This window comes from Taudactylus pleione, unplaced genomic scaffold (genome assembly GCF_031769625.1).
Source record: "Taudactylus pleione unplaced genomic scaffold, aTauple2 ptg002108l, whole genome shotgun sequence".
Taxonomy (NCBI): domain Eukaryota; kingdom Metazoa; phylum Chordata; class Amphibia; order Anura; family Myobatrachidae; genus Taudactylus; species Taudactylus pleione.
The window spans coordinates 29,683-51,443 of record NW_028286502.1 but is presented as its reverse complement, the minus strand read 5'-3'; the positions used below and the strand labels follow the sequence as shown (position 1 = coordinate 51,443).

Below are 21,761 nucleotides of genomic sequence, written 5' to 3'. Positions count from 1 at the left end.
CTGTGACCCCAGGGTGTATATAGCAGCATTACTGCGGGTACCTGTTACCCCAGGGTGTATATAGCATCATTACTTCGTGCACCTGTGACCCCAGGGTGTATATAGCATCATTACTGCATGCACCTGTTATCCCAGGGTGTATATAGCATCATTACTGCGTGTACCTTTGACCCCAGGGTGTATATTGCATCATTACTGCGGGTACCTGTGACCCCAGGGTGTATATAGCATCATTACTGCGTGTACCTGTGACCTCAGGGTGTATATAGCATCACTATTGCGTGTACCTGTGACCCCAGGGTGTATATAGCATCACTATTGCGTGTACCCGTGACCCCAGGGTGTATATAGCATCAATACTTCGTGCACCTGTGACCCCAGGGTGTATATAGCATCATTACTGTGTGCACCTGTTACCCCAGGGTGTATATAGCATCATTACTGCGTGTACCTGTGACCCCAGGGTGTATATTGCATCATTACTGCGGGTACCTGTGACCCCAGGCTGTATATAGCATCATTACTGCGTGTACCTGTGACCTCAGGGTGTATATAGCATCACTATTGCGTGTACCTGTGACCCCAGGGTGTATATAGCATCACTATTGCGTGTACCTGTGACCCCAGGGTGTATATAGCATCATTACTGCGTGCACCTGTGACCCCAGGGTGTATATAGCATCATTACTTTGTGCACCTGTGACCCCAGGGTGTATATAGCATCATTACTTTGTGCACCTGTGACCCCAGGGTGTATATAGCATCATTACTGTATTCACCTGTGACCCCAGGGTGTATATAGCATCATTACTGTGGGTACCTGTTACCCCAGGGTGTATAGATCATCATTACTGCATGCACCTGTGACCCCAGGGTATATATAGCATCATTACTTCGTGCACCTGTGACCCCAGGGTGTATATAGCATCATTACTGCGGGTACCTGTTACCCCAGGGTGTATATAGCATCATTACTTCGTGCACATGTGACCCCAGGGTGTATATAGCATCATTACGGTGTGCACCTGTTATCCCAGGGTGTATATAGCATCATTACTGCGTGTACCTGTGACCCCAGGGTGTATATTGCATCATTACTGCGGGTACCTGTGACCCCAGGGTGTATATAGCATCATTACTGCGTGTACCTGTGACCTCAGGGTGTATATAGCATCACTATTGCGTGTACCTGTGACCCCAGGGTGTATATAGCATCACTATTGTGTGTACCTGTGACCCCAGGCTGTATATAGCATCACTATTGCGTGCACCTGTGACCCCAGGGTGTATATAGCATCACTACTGTGTGTACCTGTGACCACAGGGTGTATATAGCATCACTACTGCGGGTACCTGTTACCCCAGGGTGTATATAGCATCTTTACTGCGTGTACATGTGACCCCAGGGTGTATATAGCATCATTACTGCCGGTACCTGTGACCCCAGGGTGTATATAGCATCATTACTGCGTGCACCTGTGACCCCAGGGTGTATATAGCATCATTACTGCCTGCTCCTGTGACCCCAGGGTGTATATAGCATCATTACTGCGGGTACCTGTTACCCCAGGGTGTATATAGCATCATTACCTCGTGCACCTGTGACCCCAGGGTGTATATAGCATCATTACTGTATGCACCTGTGACCCCAGGGTGTATATAGCATCATTACTGTGGGTACCTGTGACCCCAGGGTGTATATAGCATCATTACTGCATGCACCTGTGACCCCAGGGTAGATATAGCATCATTACTGTGTGCACCTGTGAACCCAGGGTGTATATAGCATCATTACTGCGGGTACCTGTTACCCCAGGGTGTATATAGCATCATTACTTCGTGCACCTGTGACCCCAGGGTGTATATAGCATCATTACTGTGTGCACCTGTTATCCCAGGGTGTATATAGCATCATTACTGCGTGTACCTGTGACCCCAGGGTGTATATTGCATCATTACTGCGGGTACCTGTGACCCCAGGGTGTATATAGCATCATTACTGCGTGTACCTGTGACCTCAGGGTGTATATAGCATCACTATTGCGTGTACCTGTGACCCCAGGGTGTATATAGCATCACTATTGTGTGTACCTGTGACCCCAGGGTGTATATAGCATCACTATTGCGTGTACCTGTGACCCCAGGGTGTATATAGCATCACTACTGTGTGTACCTGTGACCACAGGGTGTATATAGCATCACTACTGCGGGTACCTGTTACCCCAGGGTGTATATAACATCTTTACTGCGTGTACATGTGACCCCAGGGTGTATATAGCATCATTACTGCGGGTACCTGTGACCCCAGGGTGTATATAGCATCATTACTGCGTGCACCTGTGACCCCAGGGTGTATATAGCATCATTACTGCCTGCACCTGTGACCCCAGGGTGTATATAGCATCATTACTGCGGGTACCTGTTACCCCAGGGTGTATATAGCATCATTACTTCGTGCACCTGTGACCCCAGGGTGTATATAGCATCATTACTGTATGCACCTGTGACCCCAGGGTGTATATAGCATCATTACTGCGGGTACCTGTGACCCCAGGGTGTTTATAGCATCATTACTGCGGGTACCTGTGACCCCAGGGTTTATATAGCATCATTACTTCGTGCACCTGTGACCCCAGGGTGTATATAGCAACATTACTGTGTGTTCCTGTGATCGCATGGTGTATATAGCATCATTACTGCGTGTACCTGTGACCCCAGGGTGTATATAGCATCATTACTGCATGCACCTGTGACCCCAGGGTGTATATAGCATCATTACTGCGGGTACCTGTTACCCCAGGGTGTATATAGCATCATTACTGCGTGTACCTGTGACCTCAGGGTGTATATAGCATCACTATTGCGTGTACCTGTGACCCCAGGGTGTATATAGCATCACTATTGCGTGTACCTGTGACCCCAGGGTGTATATAGCATCATTACTGCGTGCACCTGTGACCCCAGGGTGTATATAGCATCATTACTGCGTGCACCTGTGACCCCTGGGTGTATATAGCATAATTACTGCGGGTACCTGTGACCCCAGGGTGTATATAGCATCATTACTTTGTGCACCTGTGACCCCAGGGTGTATATAGCATCATTACTGTATGCACCTGTGACCCCATGGTGTATATAGCATCATTACTGTGGGTACCTGTTACCCCAGGGTGTATATAGCATCATTTTTGCGGGTACCTGTGACCCCAGGGTGTATATAGCATCATTACTGAGGGTACCTGTGACCCCAGGGTGTATATAGCATCATTACTGCAGGTACCTGTGACCCCAGGGTGTATATAGCATCATTACTGCGGGTACCTGTTACCCCAGGGTGTATATAGCATCATTACTGCATGCACCTGTGACCCCAGGGTGTATATAGCATCATTACTGTGTGCACCTGTGACCCCAGGGTGGATATAGCATCATTACTGCGGGTACCTGTTACCCCAGGGTGTATATTGCATCATTACTGCGGGTACCTGTGACCCCAGGGTGTATATAGCATCATTACTGCGGGTACCTGTGACCTCAGGGTGTATATAGCATCACTATTGCGTGTACCTGTGACCCCAGGGTGTATATAGCATCACTATTGCGTGTACCCGTGACCCCAGGGTGTATATAGCATTATTACTTCGTGCACCTGTGACCCCAGGGTGTATATAGCATCATTACTGTGTGCACCTGTTACCCCAGGGTGTATATAGCATCATTACTGCGTGTACCTGTGACCCCAGGGTGTATATTGCATCATTACTGCGGGTACCTGTGACCCCAGGCTGTATATAGCATCATTGCTGCGTGTACCTGTGACCTCAGGGTGTATATAGCATCACTATTGCGTGTACCTGTGACCCCAGGGTGTATATAGCATCACTATTGCGTGTACCTGTGACCCCAGGGTGTATATAGCATCATTACTGCGTGCACCTGTGACCCCAGGGTGTATATAGCATCATTACTTTGTGCACCTGTGACCCCAGGGTGTATATAGCATCATTACTTCGTGCACCTGTGACCCCAGGGTGTATATAGCATCATTACTGTATGCACCTGTGACCCCAGGGTATATATAGCATCATTACTGTGGGTACCTGTTACCCCAGGGTGTATAGATCATCATTACTGCATCCACCTGTGACCCCAGGGTATATATAGCATCATTACTTCGTGCACCTGTGACCCCAGGGTGTATATAGCATCATTACTGCGGGTACCTGTTACCCCAGGGTGTATATAGCATCATTACTTCGTGCACCTGTGACCCCAGGGTGTATATAGCATCATTACGGTGTGCACCTGTTATCCCAGGGTGTATATAGCATCATTACTGCGTGTACCTGTGACCCCAGGGTGTATATTGCATCATTACTGCGGGTACCTGTGACCCCAGGGTGTATATAGCATCATTACTGCGTGTACCTGTGACCTCAGGGTGTATATAGCATCACTATTGCGTGTACCTGTGACCCCAGGGTGTATATAGCATCACTATTGTGTGTACCTGTGACCCCAGGGTGTATATAGCATCACTATTGCGTGCACCTGTGACCCCAGGGTGTATATAGCATCACTACTGTGTGTACCTGTGACCACAGGGTGTATATAGCATCACTACTGCGGGTACCTGTTACCCCAGGGTGTATATAGCATCTTTACTGCGTGTACATGTGACCCCAGGGTGTATATAGCATCATTACTGCGGGTACCTGTGACCCCAGGGTGTATATAGCATCATTACTGCCTGCACCTGTGACCCCAGGGTGTATATAGCATCATTACTGCGGGTACCTGTTACCCCAGGGTGTATATAGCATCATTACTTCGTGCACCTGTGACCCCAGGGTGTATATAGCATCATTACTGTATGCACCTGTGACCCCAGGGTGTATATAGCATCATTACTGCATGCACCTGTGACCCCAGGGTATATATAGCATCATTACTGTGTGCACCTGTGACCCCAGGGTGTATATAGCATCATTACTGCGGGTACCTGTTACCCCAGGGTGTATATAGCATCATTACTTCGTGCACCTGTGACCCCAGGGTGTATATAGCATCATTACTGTGTGCACCTGTTATCCCAGGGTGTATATAGCATCATTACTGCGTGTACCTGTGACCCCAGGGTGTATATTGCATCATTACTGCGGGTACCTGTGACCCAGGGTGTATATAGCATCATTACTGCGTGTACCTGAGACCTCAGGGTGTATATAGCATCACTATTGCGTGTACCTGTGACCCCAGGGTGTATATAGCATCACTATTGTGTGTACCTGTGACCCCAGGGTGTATATAGCATAACTATTGCGTGTACCTGTGACCCCAGGGTGTATATAGCATCACTACTGTGTGTACCTGTGACCACAGGGTGTATATAGCATCACTACTGCGGGTACCTGTTACCCCAGGGTGTATATAACATCTTTACTGCGTGTACATGTGACCCCAGGGTGTATATAGCATCATTACTGCGGGTACCTGTGACCCCAGGGTGTATATAGCATCATTACTGCGTGCACCTGTGACCCCAGGGTGTATATAGCATCATTACTGCCTGCACCTGTGACCCCAGGGTGTATATAGCATCATTACTGCGGGTACCTGTTACCCCAGGGTGTATATAGCATCATTACTTCGTGCACCTGTGACCCCAGGGTGTATATAGCATCATTACTGTATGCACCTGTGACCCCAGGGTGTATATAGCATCATTACTGTGGGTACCTGTTACCCCAGGGTGTATATAGCATCATTACTGCGGGTACCTGTGACCCCAGGATGTATATAGCATCATTACTGAGGGTACCTGTGACCCCAGGGTGTATATAGCATCATTACTGCGGGTACCTGTGACCCTAGGGTGTTTATAGCATCATTACTGCGGGTACCTGTGACCCCAGGGTTTATATAGCATCATTACTTCGTGCACCTGTGAACCCAGGGTGTATATAGCAACATTACTGTGTGTTCCTGTGATCGCATGGTGTATATAGCATCATTACTGCGTGTACCTGTGACCCCAGGGTGTATATAGCATCATTACTGCATGCACCTGTGACCCCAGGGTGTATATAGCATCATTACTGCGGGTACCTGTTACCCAGGGTGTATATAGTATCATTACTGCGTGCACCTGTGACCTCAGGGTGTATATATCATCATTACGGCGTGTACCTGTTACCCCAGGGTGTATATAGCATCATTACTGCGTGCACCTGTGACCCCAGGGTGTATATAGCATCATTACTGTGTGCACCTGTGACCCCAGGGTGTATATAGCATCATTACTGCGTGTACCTGTGACCCCAGGATGTATATAGCATCATTACTGAGGGTACCTGTGACCCCAGGGTGTATACAGCATCATTACTGCCTGCACCTGTGACCCCAGGGTGATATAGCATCATTACTGCGGGTACCTGTTACCCCAGGGTGTATATAGCATCATTACTTCGTGCACCTGTGACCCCAGGGTGTATATAGCATCATTACTGTATGCACCTGTGACCCCAGGGTGTATATAGCATCATTACTGTGGGTACCTGTTACCCCAGGGTGTATATAGCATCATTACTGCGGGTACCTGTGACCCCAGGATGTATATAACATCATTACTGAGGGTACCTGTGACCCCAGGGTGTATATAGCATCATTACTGCGGGTACCTGTGACCCCAGGGTGTTTATAGCATCATTACTGCGGGTACCTGTGACCCCAGGGTTTATATAGCATCATTACTTCGTGCACCTGTGACCCCAGGGTGTATATAGCAACATTACTGTGTGTTCCTGTGATCGCATGGTGTATATAGCATCTTTACTGCGTGTACCTGTGACCCCAGGGTGTATATAGCATCATTACTGCATGAACCTGTGACCCAAGGGTGTATATAGCATCATTACTGCGGGTACCTGTTACCCCAGGGTGTATATAGTATCATTACTGCGTGCACCTGTGACCTCAGGGTGTATATGTCATCATTACTGCGGGTACCTGTTACCCCAGGGTGTATATAGCATCATTACTGCGTGCACCTGTGACCCCAGGGTGTATATAGCATCATTACTGTGTGCACCTGTGACCCCAGGGTGTATACAGCATCATTACTGCGGGTACCTGTTACCCCAGGGTGTATATAGCATCATTACTTCGTGCACCAGTGACCCCAGGGTGTATATAGCATCATTGCTGTGTGCACCTGTTACCCCAGGGTGTATATAGCATCATTACTGCGTGTACCTGTGACCCCAGGATGTATATAGCATCATTACTGAGGGTACCTGTGACCCCAGGGTGTATATAGCATCATTACTGCGTGTACCTGTGACCTCAGGGTGTATATAGCATCACTATTGCGTGTACCTGTGACCCCAGGGTGTATATAGCATCACTATTGCGTGTACCTGTGACCCCAGGGTGTATATAGCATCATTACTGCGTGCAACTGTGACCCCAGGGTGTATATAGCATCATTACTGCGTGCACCTGTGACCCCTGGGTGTATATAGCATCATTACTGCGGGTACCTGTGACCCCAGGGTGTATATAGCATCATTACTTCGTGCACCTGTGACCCCAGGGTGTATATAGCATCATTACTGTATGCACCTGTGACCCCATGGTGTATATAGCATCATTACTGTGGGTACCTGTTACCCCAGGGTGTATATAGCATCATTTTTGCGGTTACCTGTGACCCCAGGGTGTATATAGCATCATTACTGCAGAAACCTGTGACCCCAGGGTGTATATAGCATCATTACTGCGGGTACCTGTTACCCCAAGGTGTATATAGCATCATTACTGCATGCACCTGTGACCCCAGGGTGTATATAGCATCATTACTGTGTGCACCTGTGACCCCAGGGTGTATATAGCATCATTACTGCGGGTACCTGTTACCCCAGGGTGTATATAGCATCATTACTTCGTGCACCTGTGACCCCATGGTGTATATAGCATCATTACTGTGTGCACCTGTTATCCCAGGGTGTATATAGCATCATTACTGCGTGTACCTGTGACCCCAGGGTGTATATTGCATCATTACTGCGGGTACCTGTGACCCCAGGGTGTATATAGCATCATTACTGCCTGCACCTGTGACCCCAGGGTGTATATAGCATCATTACTGCGGGTACCTGTTACCCCAGGGTGTATATAGCATCATTACTTCGTGCACCTGTGACCCCAGGGTGTATATAGCATCATTACTGCATGCACCTGTGACCCCAGGGTATATATAGCATCATTACTGTGTGCACCTGTGACCCCAGGGTGTATATAGCATCATTACTGCAGGTACCTGTTACCCCAGGGTGTATATAGCATCATTACTTCGTGCACCTGTGACCCCAGGGTGTATATAGCATCATTACTGTGTGCACCTGTTATCCCAGGGTGTATATAGCATCATTACTGCGTGTACCTGTGACCCCAGCGTGTATATTGCATCATTACTGCGGGTACCTGTGACCCCAGGGTGTATATAGCATCATTACTGCGTGTACCTGTGACCTCAGGGTGTATATAGCATCACTATTGCGTGTACCTGTGACCCCAGGGTGTATATAGCATCACTATTGTGTGTACCTGTGACCCCAGGGTGTATATAGCATAACTATTGCGTGTACCTGTGACCCCAGGGTGTATATAGCATCACTACTGTGTGTACCTGTGACCACAGGGTGTATATAGCATCACTACTGCGGGTACCTGTTACCCCAGGGTGTATATAACATCTTTACTGCGTGTACATGTGACCCCAGGGTGTATATAGCATCATTACTGCGGGTACCTGTGACCCCAGGGTGTATATAGCATCATTACTGCGTGCACCTGTGACCCCAGGGTGTATATAGCATCATTACTGCCTGCACCTGTGACCCCAGGGTGTATATAGCATCATTACTTTGTGCACCTGTGACCCCAGGGTGTATATAGCATCATTACTGTATGCACCTGTGACCCCAGGGTGTATATAGCATCATTACTGTGGGTACCTGTTACCCCAGGGTGTATATAGCATCATTACTGCGGGTACCTGTGACCCCAGGATGTATATAGCATCATTACTGAGGGTACCTGTGACCCCAGGGTGTATATAGCATCATTACTGCGGGTACCTGTGACCCTAGGGTGTTTATAGCATCATTACTGCGGGTACCTGTGACCCCAGGGTTTATATAGCATCATTACTTCGTGCACCTGTGACCCCAGGGTGTATATAGCAACATTACTGTGTGTTCCTGTGATCGCATGGTGTATATAGCATCATTACTGCGTGTACCTGTGACCCCAGGGTGTATATAGCATCATTACTGCATGCACCTGTGACCCCAGGGTGTATATAGCATCATTACTGCGGGTACCTGTTACCCCAGGGTGTATATAGTATCATTACTGCGTGCACATGTGACCTCAGGGTGTATATATCATCATTACGGCGTGTACCTGTTACCCCAGGGTGTATATAGCATCATTACTGCGGGTACCTGTTACCCCAGGGTGTATATAGTATCATTACTGCGTGCACCTGTGACCTCAGGGTGTATATGTCATCATTACTGCGGGTACCTGTTACCCCAGGGTGTATATAGCATCATTACTGCGTGCACCTGTGACCCCAGGGTGTATATAGCATCATTACTGTGTGCACCTGTGACCCCAGGGTGTATACAGCATCATTACTGCGGGTACCTGTTACCCCAGGGTGTATATAGCATCATTACTTCGTGCACCAGTGACCCCAGGGTGTATATAGCATCATTGCTGTGTGCACCTGTTACCCCAGTGTGTATATAGCATCATTACTGCGTGTACCTGTGACCCCAGGATGTATATAGCATCATTACTGAGGGTACCTGTGACCCCAGGGTGTATATAGCATCATTACTGCGTGTACCTGTGACCTCAGGGTGTATATAGCATCACTATTGCGTGTACCTGTGACCCCAGGGTGTATATAGCATCACTATTGCGTGTACCTGTGACCCCAGGGTGTATATAGCATCATTACTGCGTGCACCTGTGACCCCAGGGTGTATATAGCATCATTACTGCGTGCACCTGTGACCCCTGGGTGTATATAGCATCATTACTGCGGGTACCTGTGACCCCAGGGTGTATATAGCATCATTACTTCGTGCACCTGTGACCCCAGGGTGTATATAGCATCATTACTGTATGCACCTGTGACCCCATGGTGTATATAGCATCATTACTGTGGGTACCTGTTACCCCAGGGTGTATATAGCATCATTTTTGCGGGTACCTGTGACCCCAGGGTGTATATAGCATCATTACTGAGGGTACCTGTGACCCCAGGGTGTATATAGCATCATTACTGCAGGTACCTGTGACCCCAGGGTGTATATAGCATCATTACTGCGGGTACCTGTTACCCCAAGGTGTATATAGCATCATTACTGCATGCACCTGTGACCCCAGGGTGTATATAGCATCATTACTGTGTGCACCTGTGACCCCAGGGTGTATATAGCATCATTACTGCGGGTACCTGTTACCCCAGGGTGTATATAGCATCATTACTTCGTGCACCTGTGACCCCATGGTGTATATAGCATCATTACTGTGTGCACCTGTTATCCCAGGGTGTATATAGCATCATTACTGCGTGTACCTGTGACCCCAGGGTGTATATTGCATCATTACTGCGGGTACCTGTGACCCCAGGGTGTATATAGCATCATTACTGCATGTACCTGTGACCTCAGGGTGTATATAGCATCACTATTGCGTGTACCTGTGACCCCAAGGTGTATATAGCATCAGTATTGCGTGTACCTGTGACCCCAGGGTGTATATAGCATCACTACTGCGTGTACCTGTGACCCCAGGGTGTATATAGCATCATTACTGCGGGTACCTGTTACCCCAGGGTGTATATAGCATCATTACTGTATGCACCTGTGACCCCAGGGTGTATATAGCATCATTACTGTGTGCACCTGTGACCCCAGGGTGTATATAGCATCATTACTGCGTGTACCTGTGACCTCAGGGTGTATATAGCATCACTATTGCGTGTACCTGTGACCCCAGGGTGTATATAGCATCACTATTGCGTGTACCTGTGACCCCAGGGTGTATATAGCATCATTACTGCGTGCACCTGTGACCCCAGGGTGTATATAGCATCATTACTGCGTGCACCTGTGACCCCTGGGTGTATATAGCATAATTACTGCGGGTACCTGTGACCCCAGGGTGTATATAGCATCATTACTTAGTGCACCTGTGACCCCAGGGTGTATATAGCATCATTACTGTATGCACCTGTGACCCCATGGTGTATATAGCATCATTACTGTGGGTACCTGTTACCCCAGGGTGTATATAGCATCATTTTTGCGGGTACCTGTGACCCCAGGGTGTATATAGCATCATTACTGAGGGTACCTGTGACCCCAGGGTGTATATAGCATCATTACTGCAGGTACCTGTGACCCCAGGGTGTATATAGCATCATTACTGCGGGTACCTGTTACCCCAAGGTGTATATAGCATCATTACTGCATGCACCTGTGACCCCAGGGTGTATATAGCATCATTACTGTGTGCACCTGTGACCCCAGGGTGTATATAGCATCATTACTGCGGGTACCTGTTACCCCAGGGTGTATATAGCATCATTACTTCGTGCACCTGTGACCCCATGGTGTATATAGCATCATTACTGTGTGCACCTGTTATCCCAGGGTGTATATAGCATCATTACTGCGTGTACCTGTGACCCCAGGGTGTATATTGCATCATTACTGCGGGTACCTGTGACCCCAGGGTGTATATAGCATCATTACTGCATGTACCTGTGACCTCAGGGTGTATATAGCATCACTATTGCGTGTACCTGTGACCCCAGGGTGTATATAGCATCACTATTGCGTGTACCTGTGACCCCAGGGTGTATATAGCATCACTACTGCATGTACCTGTGACCCCAGGGTGTATATAGCATCATTACTGCGGGTACCTGTTACCCCAGGGTGTATATAGCATCATTACTGCATGCACCTGTGACCCCAGGGTGTATATAGCATCATTACTGCGTGCACCTGTGACCCCAGGGTGTATATAGCATCATTACTGCGGGTACCTGTTACCCCAGGGTGTATATAGCATCATTACTGCATGCACCTGTGACCCCAGGGTGTATATAGCATCATTACTGCGTGCACCTGTGACCCCAGGGTGTATATAGCATCATTACTGCGGGTACCTGTTACCCCAGGGTGTATATAGCATCATTACTGCGGGTACCTGTGACCCCAAGAGTGTATTATACATTATTGTGCTGTGCAGACACTAAGTTGTGGGTAAGTAACTTTCTCTGTGGTACCTTAAACACTCTGCGCAGCTGTGTACTCCCCAGGAAAGTGCTGCTGCTGTGCTGAGCTCCGGGCTCTGCTCTGCAGACGGTTAATGTTTAGCCCAGCCCCTGGGTCTCTGTATCAGAGTGCCGGCTTCATCATTCTACACACACAGTCCTCCCCCAGCACCTCCAGGGTGCACATCCTACAGCTGCCCCTGCGCCTAATGACCGGGGGACCCCTTTTCTGACAGCTGCTAACACAGGTGAGAGCAGATATTACACCAGCCCTGTCATTATCACTAGGTGTATAACACTGCACTCCTCTCACTGTCTATGCCACCCTGTTCTCTCCCTGAAGTCTCTTTTCCTGTACTGTCTCTTAACCTGCACTCTCTCAAATCTGATCCTGTACTGTCTCTTACTCTGCACTCTCTCATCTCTGACCCTGTACTATGTCTTACCTGCACTGTCTCATCTCTGACCCTCTACTGTCTCTTACCCTGCACTCTCTCATCTCTGATCCTGTACTGTCTCTTACCCTACACTGTCTCATCTCTGACCCTGTACTGTCTCTTATCCTGCACTCTCTCATCTCTGCCCTGTACTGTCTCTTACCCTGCACTCTCATATCTGATCCTGTACTGTCTCTTACCATGCACTTTCTCTTCTCTGACCCTGTACTGTCTCTTACCCTGCACTCTCAACTCTGATCCTGTACTGTCTCTTACCCTGCACTCTCTCATCTCTGACCGAGTACTGTCTCTTTCCCTACACTCTCTCATCTCTGACCCTGTACTGTCTCTTACCCTGCACTCTCTCATCTCTGATCCTGTACTGTCTCTTACCCTACACTGTCTCATCTCTGACCCTGTACTGTCTCTTATCCTGCACTCTCTCATCTCTGACCCTGTACTGTCTCTTACCCTGCACTCTCATATCTGATCCTGTACTGTCTCTTACCATGCACTTTCTCTTCTCTGACCCTGTACTGTCTCTTACCCTGCACTCTCAACTCTGATCCTGTACTGTCTCTTAACCTGCACTCTCTCATCTCTGACCGTGTACTGTCTCTTACCCTACACTCTCTCATCTCTGACCGTGTACTGTCTCTTACCCTGCATTCTCTCATCTCTGACCGTGTACTGTCTCTTACCCTACACTCTCTCATCTCTGACCCTGTACTGTCTCTTACCCTGCATTCTCTCATCTCTGACCCTGTACTGTCTCTTCCCCTGCACTCTCTCATCTCTGACCCTGCACTCTCTAATCTCTGACCCTGTACTGTCTCTTACTCTGCACTCTCTTCTCTGACCCTGTACTGTCTCTTACCATGCACTTTCTTCTCTGACCCTGCACTCTCTCATCTCTGACCCTGTACTGTCTCTCACCCTGCACTCTCATCTCTGACCCTGTACTGTCTCTTACCATGCACTCTCTTCTCTGACCCTGCACTCTCTCTTATCTGACTCTGTACTGTCTCTCTGACCCTATACTGTCTCATCTCTGGCCCTGATCTTCTATCCTGCACTCTCTTTTTTCTCTGCTCACTGTCACATATGATCCTGTAAACAGATAACATTTAAATATTTAATTAGGTTTATTTCCTGGGATTGATACATTTTGTTTCTTATTACTTAGTCTGACCCGGGACTCTCATCTCTATTTCAGCTCTGTCTCATGTCTGACCCTGCACTCTCATCTCTATTTCTGCTCTGTCTCATGTCTGACCCGGGACTCTCATCTCTATTTCTGCTCTGTCTCATGTCTGACCCTGCACTCTCATCTCTATTTCTGCTCTGTCTCATGTCTGACCCTGCACTCTCATCTCTATTTCTGCTCTGTCTCATGTCTGACCCTGCACTCTCATCTCTATTTCTGCTCTGTCTCATGTCTGACCCTGCACTCTCATCTCTATTTCTGCTCTGTCTCATGTCAGACCCGGGACTCTCATCTCTATTTCTGCTCTGTCTCATGTCTGACCCAGGACTCTCATTTCTATATGTGCTCTGTCTCATGTCTGACCCTGCAACTCTCATCTCTATTTGTGCTCTCTCATGTCTGACCCTGCACTCTCATCTCTATTTCTGCTCTGTCTCATGTCTGACCCTGCACTCTCATCTCTATTTGTGCTCTGTCATGTCTGACCCTGCACTCTCATCTCTATTTGTGCTCTGTCTCATGTCTGACTCTGCACTCTCATCTCTATTTGTGCTCTGTCTCGTGCCTGAACCAGCACTCTCTCACCTCAGGTCATGCACTCTCTCATCCCTAATCGTGTACTCCTACCTCGGACAGCGCTCTCTCACTTCTGACCCAGCACTCTCTCACCTCAGCACTTTCTTACTGTCCACCCTGATCTTACTCATCATTAAATCTCACCCCACACTGTCCCTTGCCTCTGTCACCCCACACTGTCCCTTGCCTCTGTCACCCCACACTGTCCCTTGCCTCTGTCACCCCACACTGTCCCTTGCCTCTGTCACCCCACACTGTCCCTTGCCTCTGTCACCCCACACTGTCCCTTGCCTCTGTCACCCCACACTGTCCCTTGCCTCTGTCACCCCACACTGTCCCTTGCCTCTGTCACCCCACACTGTCCCTTGCCTCTGTCACCCCACACTGTCCCTTGCCTCTGTCACCCCACACTGTCCCTTGCCTCTGTCACCCCACACTGTCCTCTGTCACCCCACACTGTCCCCTGCCTCTGTCACCCCACACTGTCCCCTGCCTCTGTCACCCCACACTGTCCTCTGCCTCTGTCACCCCACACTGTCCTCTGTCACCCCGCACTGTCCCCTGCCTCTGTCACCCCATACTGTCCCTTGCATCTGTCACCCCACACTGTCCCTTGCCTCTGTCACCCCACACTGTCCCCTGCCTCTGTCACGCCACACTGTCCTCTGCCTCTGTCACCCCACACTGTCCTCTGTCACCCCACACTGTCCCCTGCCTCTGTCACCCCACACTGTCCCCTGCCTCTGTCACCCCACACTGTCCTCTGCCTCTGTCACCCCACACTGTCCTCTGCCTCTGTCACCCCATCCTCCTCGTGCACCTTCCTCTCACTATCCGGCGCTGTCACATTGTCTAGCTTCCTACTCGCCCCCAGTATGTAAATATTTATATGCAAAGTAGACAGCGCATTAATCACTTACACTGCTCTCCCTCCATAACTTGCCTCTGTCTCTCTCCCATGACGAATCTTAATGATCTGTCACAGTGAGAGACATTCAAGGCAACAGTCTCATTTCATAAAAGTGTCTAGACACAGCAACCGAGACCACAAGTGAGCTGACACCAGCAGTCTTGCAGCCTGTCTCACCTAGCTTTATCTACTTCTGTGTGCAAACTGTCACATGCTGCTCTCTCTTTACTGTTCTGTACACAACACTAGCACACCAACCACACTCTCCCCCCAGGTCTAGGGTCCCTCACACATCCACCACATTCTCCCCCCAGGTCTAGGGTCCCTCACACACCCACCACACTCCCCCCCCAGGTCTAGGGTCCCCCACACATCCACCACACTCTCCCCCCCAGGTCTAGGGTCCCCCACACATCCACCACACTCTCCCCCCCAGGTCTAGGGTCCCCCACACATCCACCACACTCTCCCCCCAGGTCTAGGGTCCATCACACACCCACCACACTCTCCCCCCAGGTCTGGGGTCCCCCACACATCCACCACACTCTCCCCCCCAGGTCTAGGGTCCCTCACACATCCACCACACTCTCCCCCCAGGTCTAGGGTCCCTCACACACCCACCACACTCTCCCCCCCCCCAGGTCTAGGGTCCCTCACACATCCACCACACTCTCCCCCCAGGTCTAGGGTCCCTCACACACCCACCACACTCTCCCCCCAGGTCTAGGGTCCCTCACACACCCACCACACTCTCCCCCCCAGGTCTAGGGTCCCTCACACACCCACCACACTCTCCCCCCCAGGTCTAGGGTCCCTCACACACCCACCACACTCTCCCCCCCAGGTCTAGGGTCCCCCACACATCCACCATACTCTCCCCCCAGGTCTAGGGTCCCTCCCACGGTTATCACCCCCATCTAGGTCTAGGGTCCCTATGCAAATAATTTTGCAGCTTATACTTTATGATAGTGCAAATATTAGATCACTTACAATCTGCCTAATTAGCTGACATGCAGGATTACATGAATCGTGATTAGTATATAGTAAATATTCTAAATGAAAAAATATATTTTAAAATAAATTATAGAGTCTCCCTAATCCTAATATGTAGGATAAACCGTGGCCATGATCCATTACTGCCCATAAAGTACCCAGTGCTCTGGCCATTCCTCCTCCCAGCCCATAATGTACCCGGTGCTCTGGCCATTCCTCCTCCCAGCCCATAATGTACCCGGTGCTCTAACCATTCCTCCGCCCAGCCCATAATGTACCCGGTGCTCTAACCATTCCTCCGCCCAGCCCATAATGTACCTGGTGCTCTGGCCATTCCTCCTCCCAGCCCATAATTTACCCAGTGCTCTGGCCATTCCTCCTAATGTACCCGGTGCTCTGGCCATTCCTCCTCCCAGCCCATAATGTACCTGGTGCTCTGGCCATTCCTCCTCCCAGCCCATAATGTACCCGGTGCTCTGGCCATTCCTCCTCCCAGCCCATAAATTACCCGGTGCTCTGGCCATTCCTCCTCCCAGCCCATAATGTACCCGGTGCTCTGGCCATTCCTCCTCCCAGCCCATAATGTACCCGGTGCTCTGGCCATTCCTCCTCCCAGCCCATAATGTACCCGGTGCTCTGGCCATTCCTCCTCCCAGCCCATAATGTACCCGGTGCTCTGGCCATTCCTCCTCCCAGCCCATAATGTACCCGGTGCTCTGGCCATTCCTCCTCCCAGCCCATAATGTACCTGGTGCTCCTCCTCCCAGCCCATAATGTACCCGGTGCTCTGGCCATTCCTCCTCCCAGCCCATAATGTACCTGGTGCTCTGGCCATTCCTCCTCCCAGCCCATAATGTACCCGGTGCTCTGGCCATTTCTCCTCCCAGCATCAGTGGGAAGAGATGTAGATGTGCTGCGCTCCAATAACACACAGGGTAGAGGAAGGTGAGCGCCTACCCTTCTCTGAGTGGGTGGGTGGGCTGTGAAAATCTTGCTATGGGGCCCCCATAAATCTTGCTACGCCCCTGTCTACACCCAGCTCCATATGTGCGTCACAGTTATTAGGGTACCTCAAAGCGCTGTCTTCTCATGCAGATCATTATGTTATTGCTGATTTAATCTTCATATTGTAAAGTATTTCAGTCCTATTAAGATCTTAGCATATGGTACACAGCATAGGTACATATGTGTGTGTGTGTATGTGTGTGTGTGTATGTATATGTGTGTGTGTGTGTATATATATATATATATATATATATCTATCACACACTCACTAGCGGATGTACCCGGTTTCACCTGGGTAGATATTTACAGTTTCCATTTACATCTCACCACTCCAGTAACACAGTAATCCTTCACCTCTATAGTAATGCATCACTGCTACAGTAAGTCATTACCCTAACTCACCTCTGTAGTAACACATTCCCCTCCCTCACCTCTGTAGTAACACATTATCCTTGCTCACCCCTGTAGTAACACATTCCCCTCGCTCCTCCTGTATTAACACATTCCCCTCCCTCACCCCTGTAGTAACACATTCCCCCCTCACCTCTGTACTAACACATTATCCTCGCTCACTTCCTGTAGTAACACATTATCCTCGCTCACCCCTGTATTAACACATTCGCCTCCCTTACCTGTGTACTAACACATTACCCTGCTAACCTTGTAGTAACACATTACCTTCCCTCACCCCTGTAGTAACACATTCCCCTCCCTCACCTGTGTTGTAACACATTCTCTTCCTTCACCCTGTAGTAACACATTCAACATTCCCCTCCCTCACCTGTGTAGTAACACATTCCCCTCCCCTACCTGTGTAGTAACACATCCCCTCCCCTACCTGTGCAGTAACACATCCCCTCCCCTTTCTGTGCAGTAACACATCCCCTCCCCTACCTGTGTAGTAACACATTCCCCTCCCCTACCTGTGTAGTAACACATCCCCTCCCATACCTGTGTAGTAACACATTCCCCTCCCTTACCTGTGTAGTAACACATCCCCTCCCTCACCTGTGTAGTAACATATTCCCTCCCATACCTGTGTAGTAACACATCCCCTCCCCTACCTGTGTAGTAACACATTCCCCTCCCCTACCTGTGTAGTAACACATTCCCCTTCCATACCTGTGTAGTAACACATTCCCTCCCCTACCTGTGTAGTAATGCATCCCCTCCCCCACCTGTGTAGTAACACCCTAACACTGCACTGCATACTTACCCACTAATCCTACACCCAATACTGTACCCTTTCCTCCTTAACCCTGCACCCAATATTGTATCTTTAACCCCACCCCTTCCCTCACTATACAAATAGGGGAGCCACACCAACTGCCACTGACGTTTGGCAGCACTTGGGGTGACAGTTGGTGAATATTGAACTGTGAGACAGTCAGTGAGGACATTGTACAGGGGGGGGGACATTTTAGCCATTCTCACCCCCTTAGGGGTCAAATTTTGAAAAATCCCTTCTTAGTAGGCGGCCTAGGTCATGGAAGGAATATACTCCCTGATATTCATGTCTCTAGGTCCTGGGGTTTGGGCATTGCTGAGTCAGTGAGTCAGGACATCTGATTTTATATATATATATATATACATTTATATATATATATATATATATATATATATTACAACATACATATACGTAGCGCTGCTTCTTACCCCTCAGACCCTGCTCCTTTACTCTCTAAGGGGTCTCCTTACTAAGCCTGGGACGGAGATAAGGGACCAGCCAATCAGCTCCTAACTGTCATTATTCATACACCGCCTGTGACATGGCAGTTAGGAACTGATTGGCTGGTACTTTTATCTCCATCCAAGGCTTAGTAAATAGACCTTCATGTCCCTATCCTGCCCCCTATATGTTCCTTTCAGTGCCTGCACACTGCTCCCCATACCCCTGTGCCCTCGCAGGTCACCTGTCCCTGAGTATGGCACTGCGCTCTGCCAGCTGCTGGCACTAGGGGTACAATGCATTGGGCAGCACATGACAATGCTTCTTTCCCTCCCCGCAGACGCATGCCAAAGTCATGAGCCAAAATGTGCAGCCCTCCTGAGCCCCCGAGCAGCACTCAGCCCCCCACCAGGGGAGGGGGAAAGGTGGCAGCAGGAGGGGAAGAGGACGGAACAGAGAGAGGAGACCCCGGGGAGAAGCTCTCACGTAGCAGCTCCATCAGCCATGTCTAACGTCACCCCGGAGGCCTGCAATGTGGACTCCGACCTGGACGGTATCCTGCCTCCATCGCTCTATGCTGTGGTTTTTGTGGTCGGGCTTCCAGCCAACCTGCTGGCACTTTGGGCAGCCTGGCTCCAGGTACAGAAAGGGAAAGAACTTGGAGTGTACCTCCTGAACCTCAGCCTCTCGGACCTCCTCCTCATCTGTGCGCTGCCACCTTGGACAGACTACTATTTACGGAGGGACGTTTGGGGTTACGGCCAGGGCGCCTGCCGCCTCTTTGGTTTTATCTTCTATACCAATCTGTATGTGGGCGCTGCCTTCCTGTCCTGTGTTTCCGCTGACCGGTACCTAGCTGTGGCGCACCCCCTGCGATTCCCTGGTGCCAGGCCCATTCGCTCTGCTGCTGCTGTCTCCGCCTTGGTGTGGGTCCTAGAACTGGCAGCTAACGCCCCTCCCTTGTTTAGGGATGCCCTCACCCAGGACCGCTACAACCACACCTTCTGCTACGAGAGCTACCCACTTTCTGGAAAAGGAGATGCCCTCGCTAATGTGGGGAGGGTACTAGCTGGATTTTTATTGCCCTGGGGCATAATGCTTCTGTGTTATGCCGGGCTCCTGCGAGCTCTGCGGGGGAGCGCTTCCTGCGAGCGGAGAGAGAAGAGGAGGGTGCGCCGCCTGGCTCTGGGGCTTCCCTGTGTGGCGCTCCTGTGTTATGGGCCCTACCATGCTCTGTTGCTCCTGCGCAGTTTGGTGTTTCTGATTGGAGGGGGCTCAGTAGCAGCGGGTGAAAGCTGTGCGCTGGAGGAGAGACTGTTTCCAGCTTATCACGCATCACTGGCAATGGCCACTCTCAACTGTCTGGCAGATCCTGCCCTTTACTGCCTGGCATGCCCTGGTGCCAGAGGGGAGGTGGCTAAAGCAATAGGCAGGGTGGTGGCATGGGCAATGGGGAAGGACGGAGCTGGGTGGCGTGGTCGAGTGAATGAAGGCAGAGGGGTCGCTGGCCATGGAGAAGAACTTAGGATGGTGGAAATGGGTGAGAGAGGGGGCAGCTTTATAGTGTAAGCAGGGGGGCAGGGAGGAGGTTCTGTTGTTCTGGATAATAAATGGATCTGATATCTTCCAGTATAACGTGTCTGTTATTAGGAGCAATGTCCGGCTGTGGGGGGATATAAAGGTGGGACGCTGTCACTATGTGAGCTTAGAGGCAGTACCGGGAACGATGTGCTGCAGGTAGAACAATACTTTGAGGAGCGGTAACGCTCTGCAGATCTGGCTGCCATCTGTGTGTTGAGTCAGTCTGTTACGCAGAGAGATCCGGAGGCTTCTGGGGCAATCGAGTTACATGGGAACAGCAGAGGGGGGTGTGTGGGGTACACAGCTGTTACTGATGGGGGAGCCGGCTGTTATAGACACACACAGCTCCCAAGTCTGCTAAATGTGACCCAGCACTCAGCAGAACAAAGTGCTCTGTCCTCACCAGAACGGCTCCGCGTCACCCCAAACCTCCCCAGTATACCTGTACCGGAGCCTCCACTGCAGCACAGAATCCTGACAAGCAATATAGAGAGATTAAACACTAATAGAGTGCAAGCTTATGGGGCTCAGAGCCTGATCCAGAATTGGGAATAGAGTTAGAGCCAGTAATTGCGTCTTGCTAACACCGCGCTGTACTGCACGGGGGGGCGGCGCGACGAGGGGGCGGGACAAAATGATGCAAATCACGCCGTGTAGCCCTGCCCCTTCCTTGCGGACATGCGAATGCCCCATTACATCGCCCCATCCTGCCCGCCTCACCATGCAGGAGGTCTGCCTACACTTACGGGGGCTACTCGACAAATGGGGAGCCTCCCGCGACTTCCGGGAGTATAGTATAGTATGGTCCAAGCCGAGATGTAAATTGTAGAGTAATAATAAAGCTGTCCAGCGTGTGTGGGCTACATGCACCAGCAGCCGGTATTTACCCCACATGCAGTAATATGAATGTATCTGCCCCCCTTACATGGCACCATGGTTTGTGCAGATACTCTTAGAGGGAGGATACAGAGAAATAAGATAAGTGGAAAACATGGCGTGTGGAACCAAACATGATTTTA

At 50.0% G+C, this 21,761-nt stretch overlaps 1 protein-coding gene across 1 annotated transcript; it reads left to right on the top strand.

The window, feature by feature from the left end:
- Nucleotides 1-19,665: 19,665 nt before the first annotated feature.
- On the top strand, nt 19,666-20,730 carry LOC148435675 (G protein-coupled receptor 4). Its single transcript, XM_088465656.1, has one exon. The coding sequence runs from the start codon at nt 19,666-19,668 to the stop codon at nt 20,728-20,730; it is 1,065 nt and encodes a 354-aa protein (XP_088321782.1).
- Nucleotides 20,731-21,761: the final 1,031 nt, after the last annotated feature.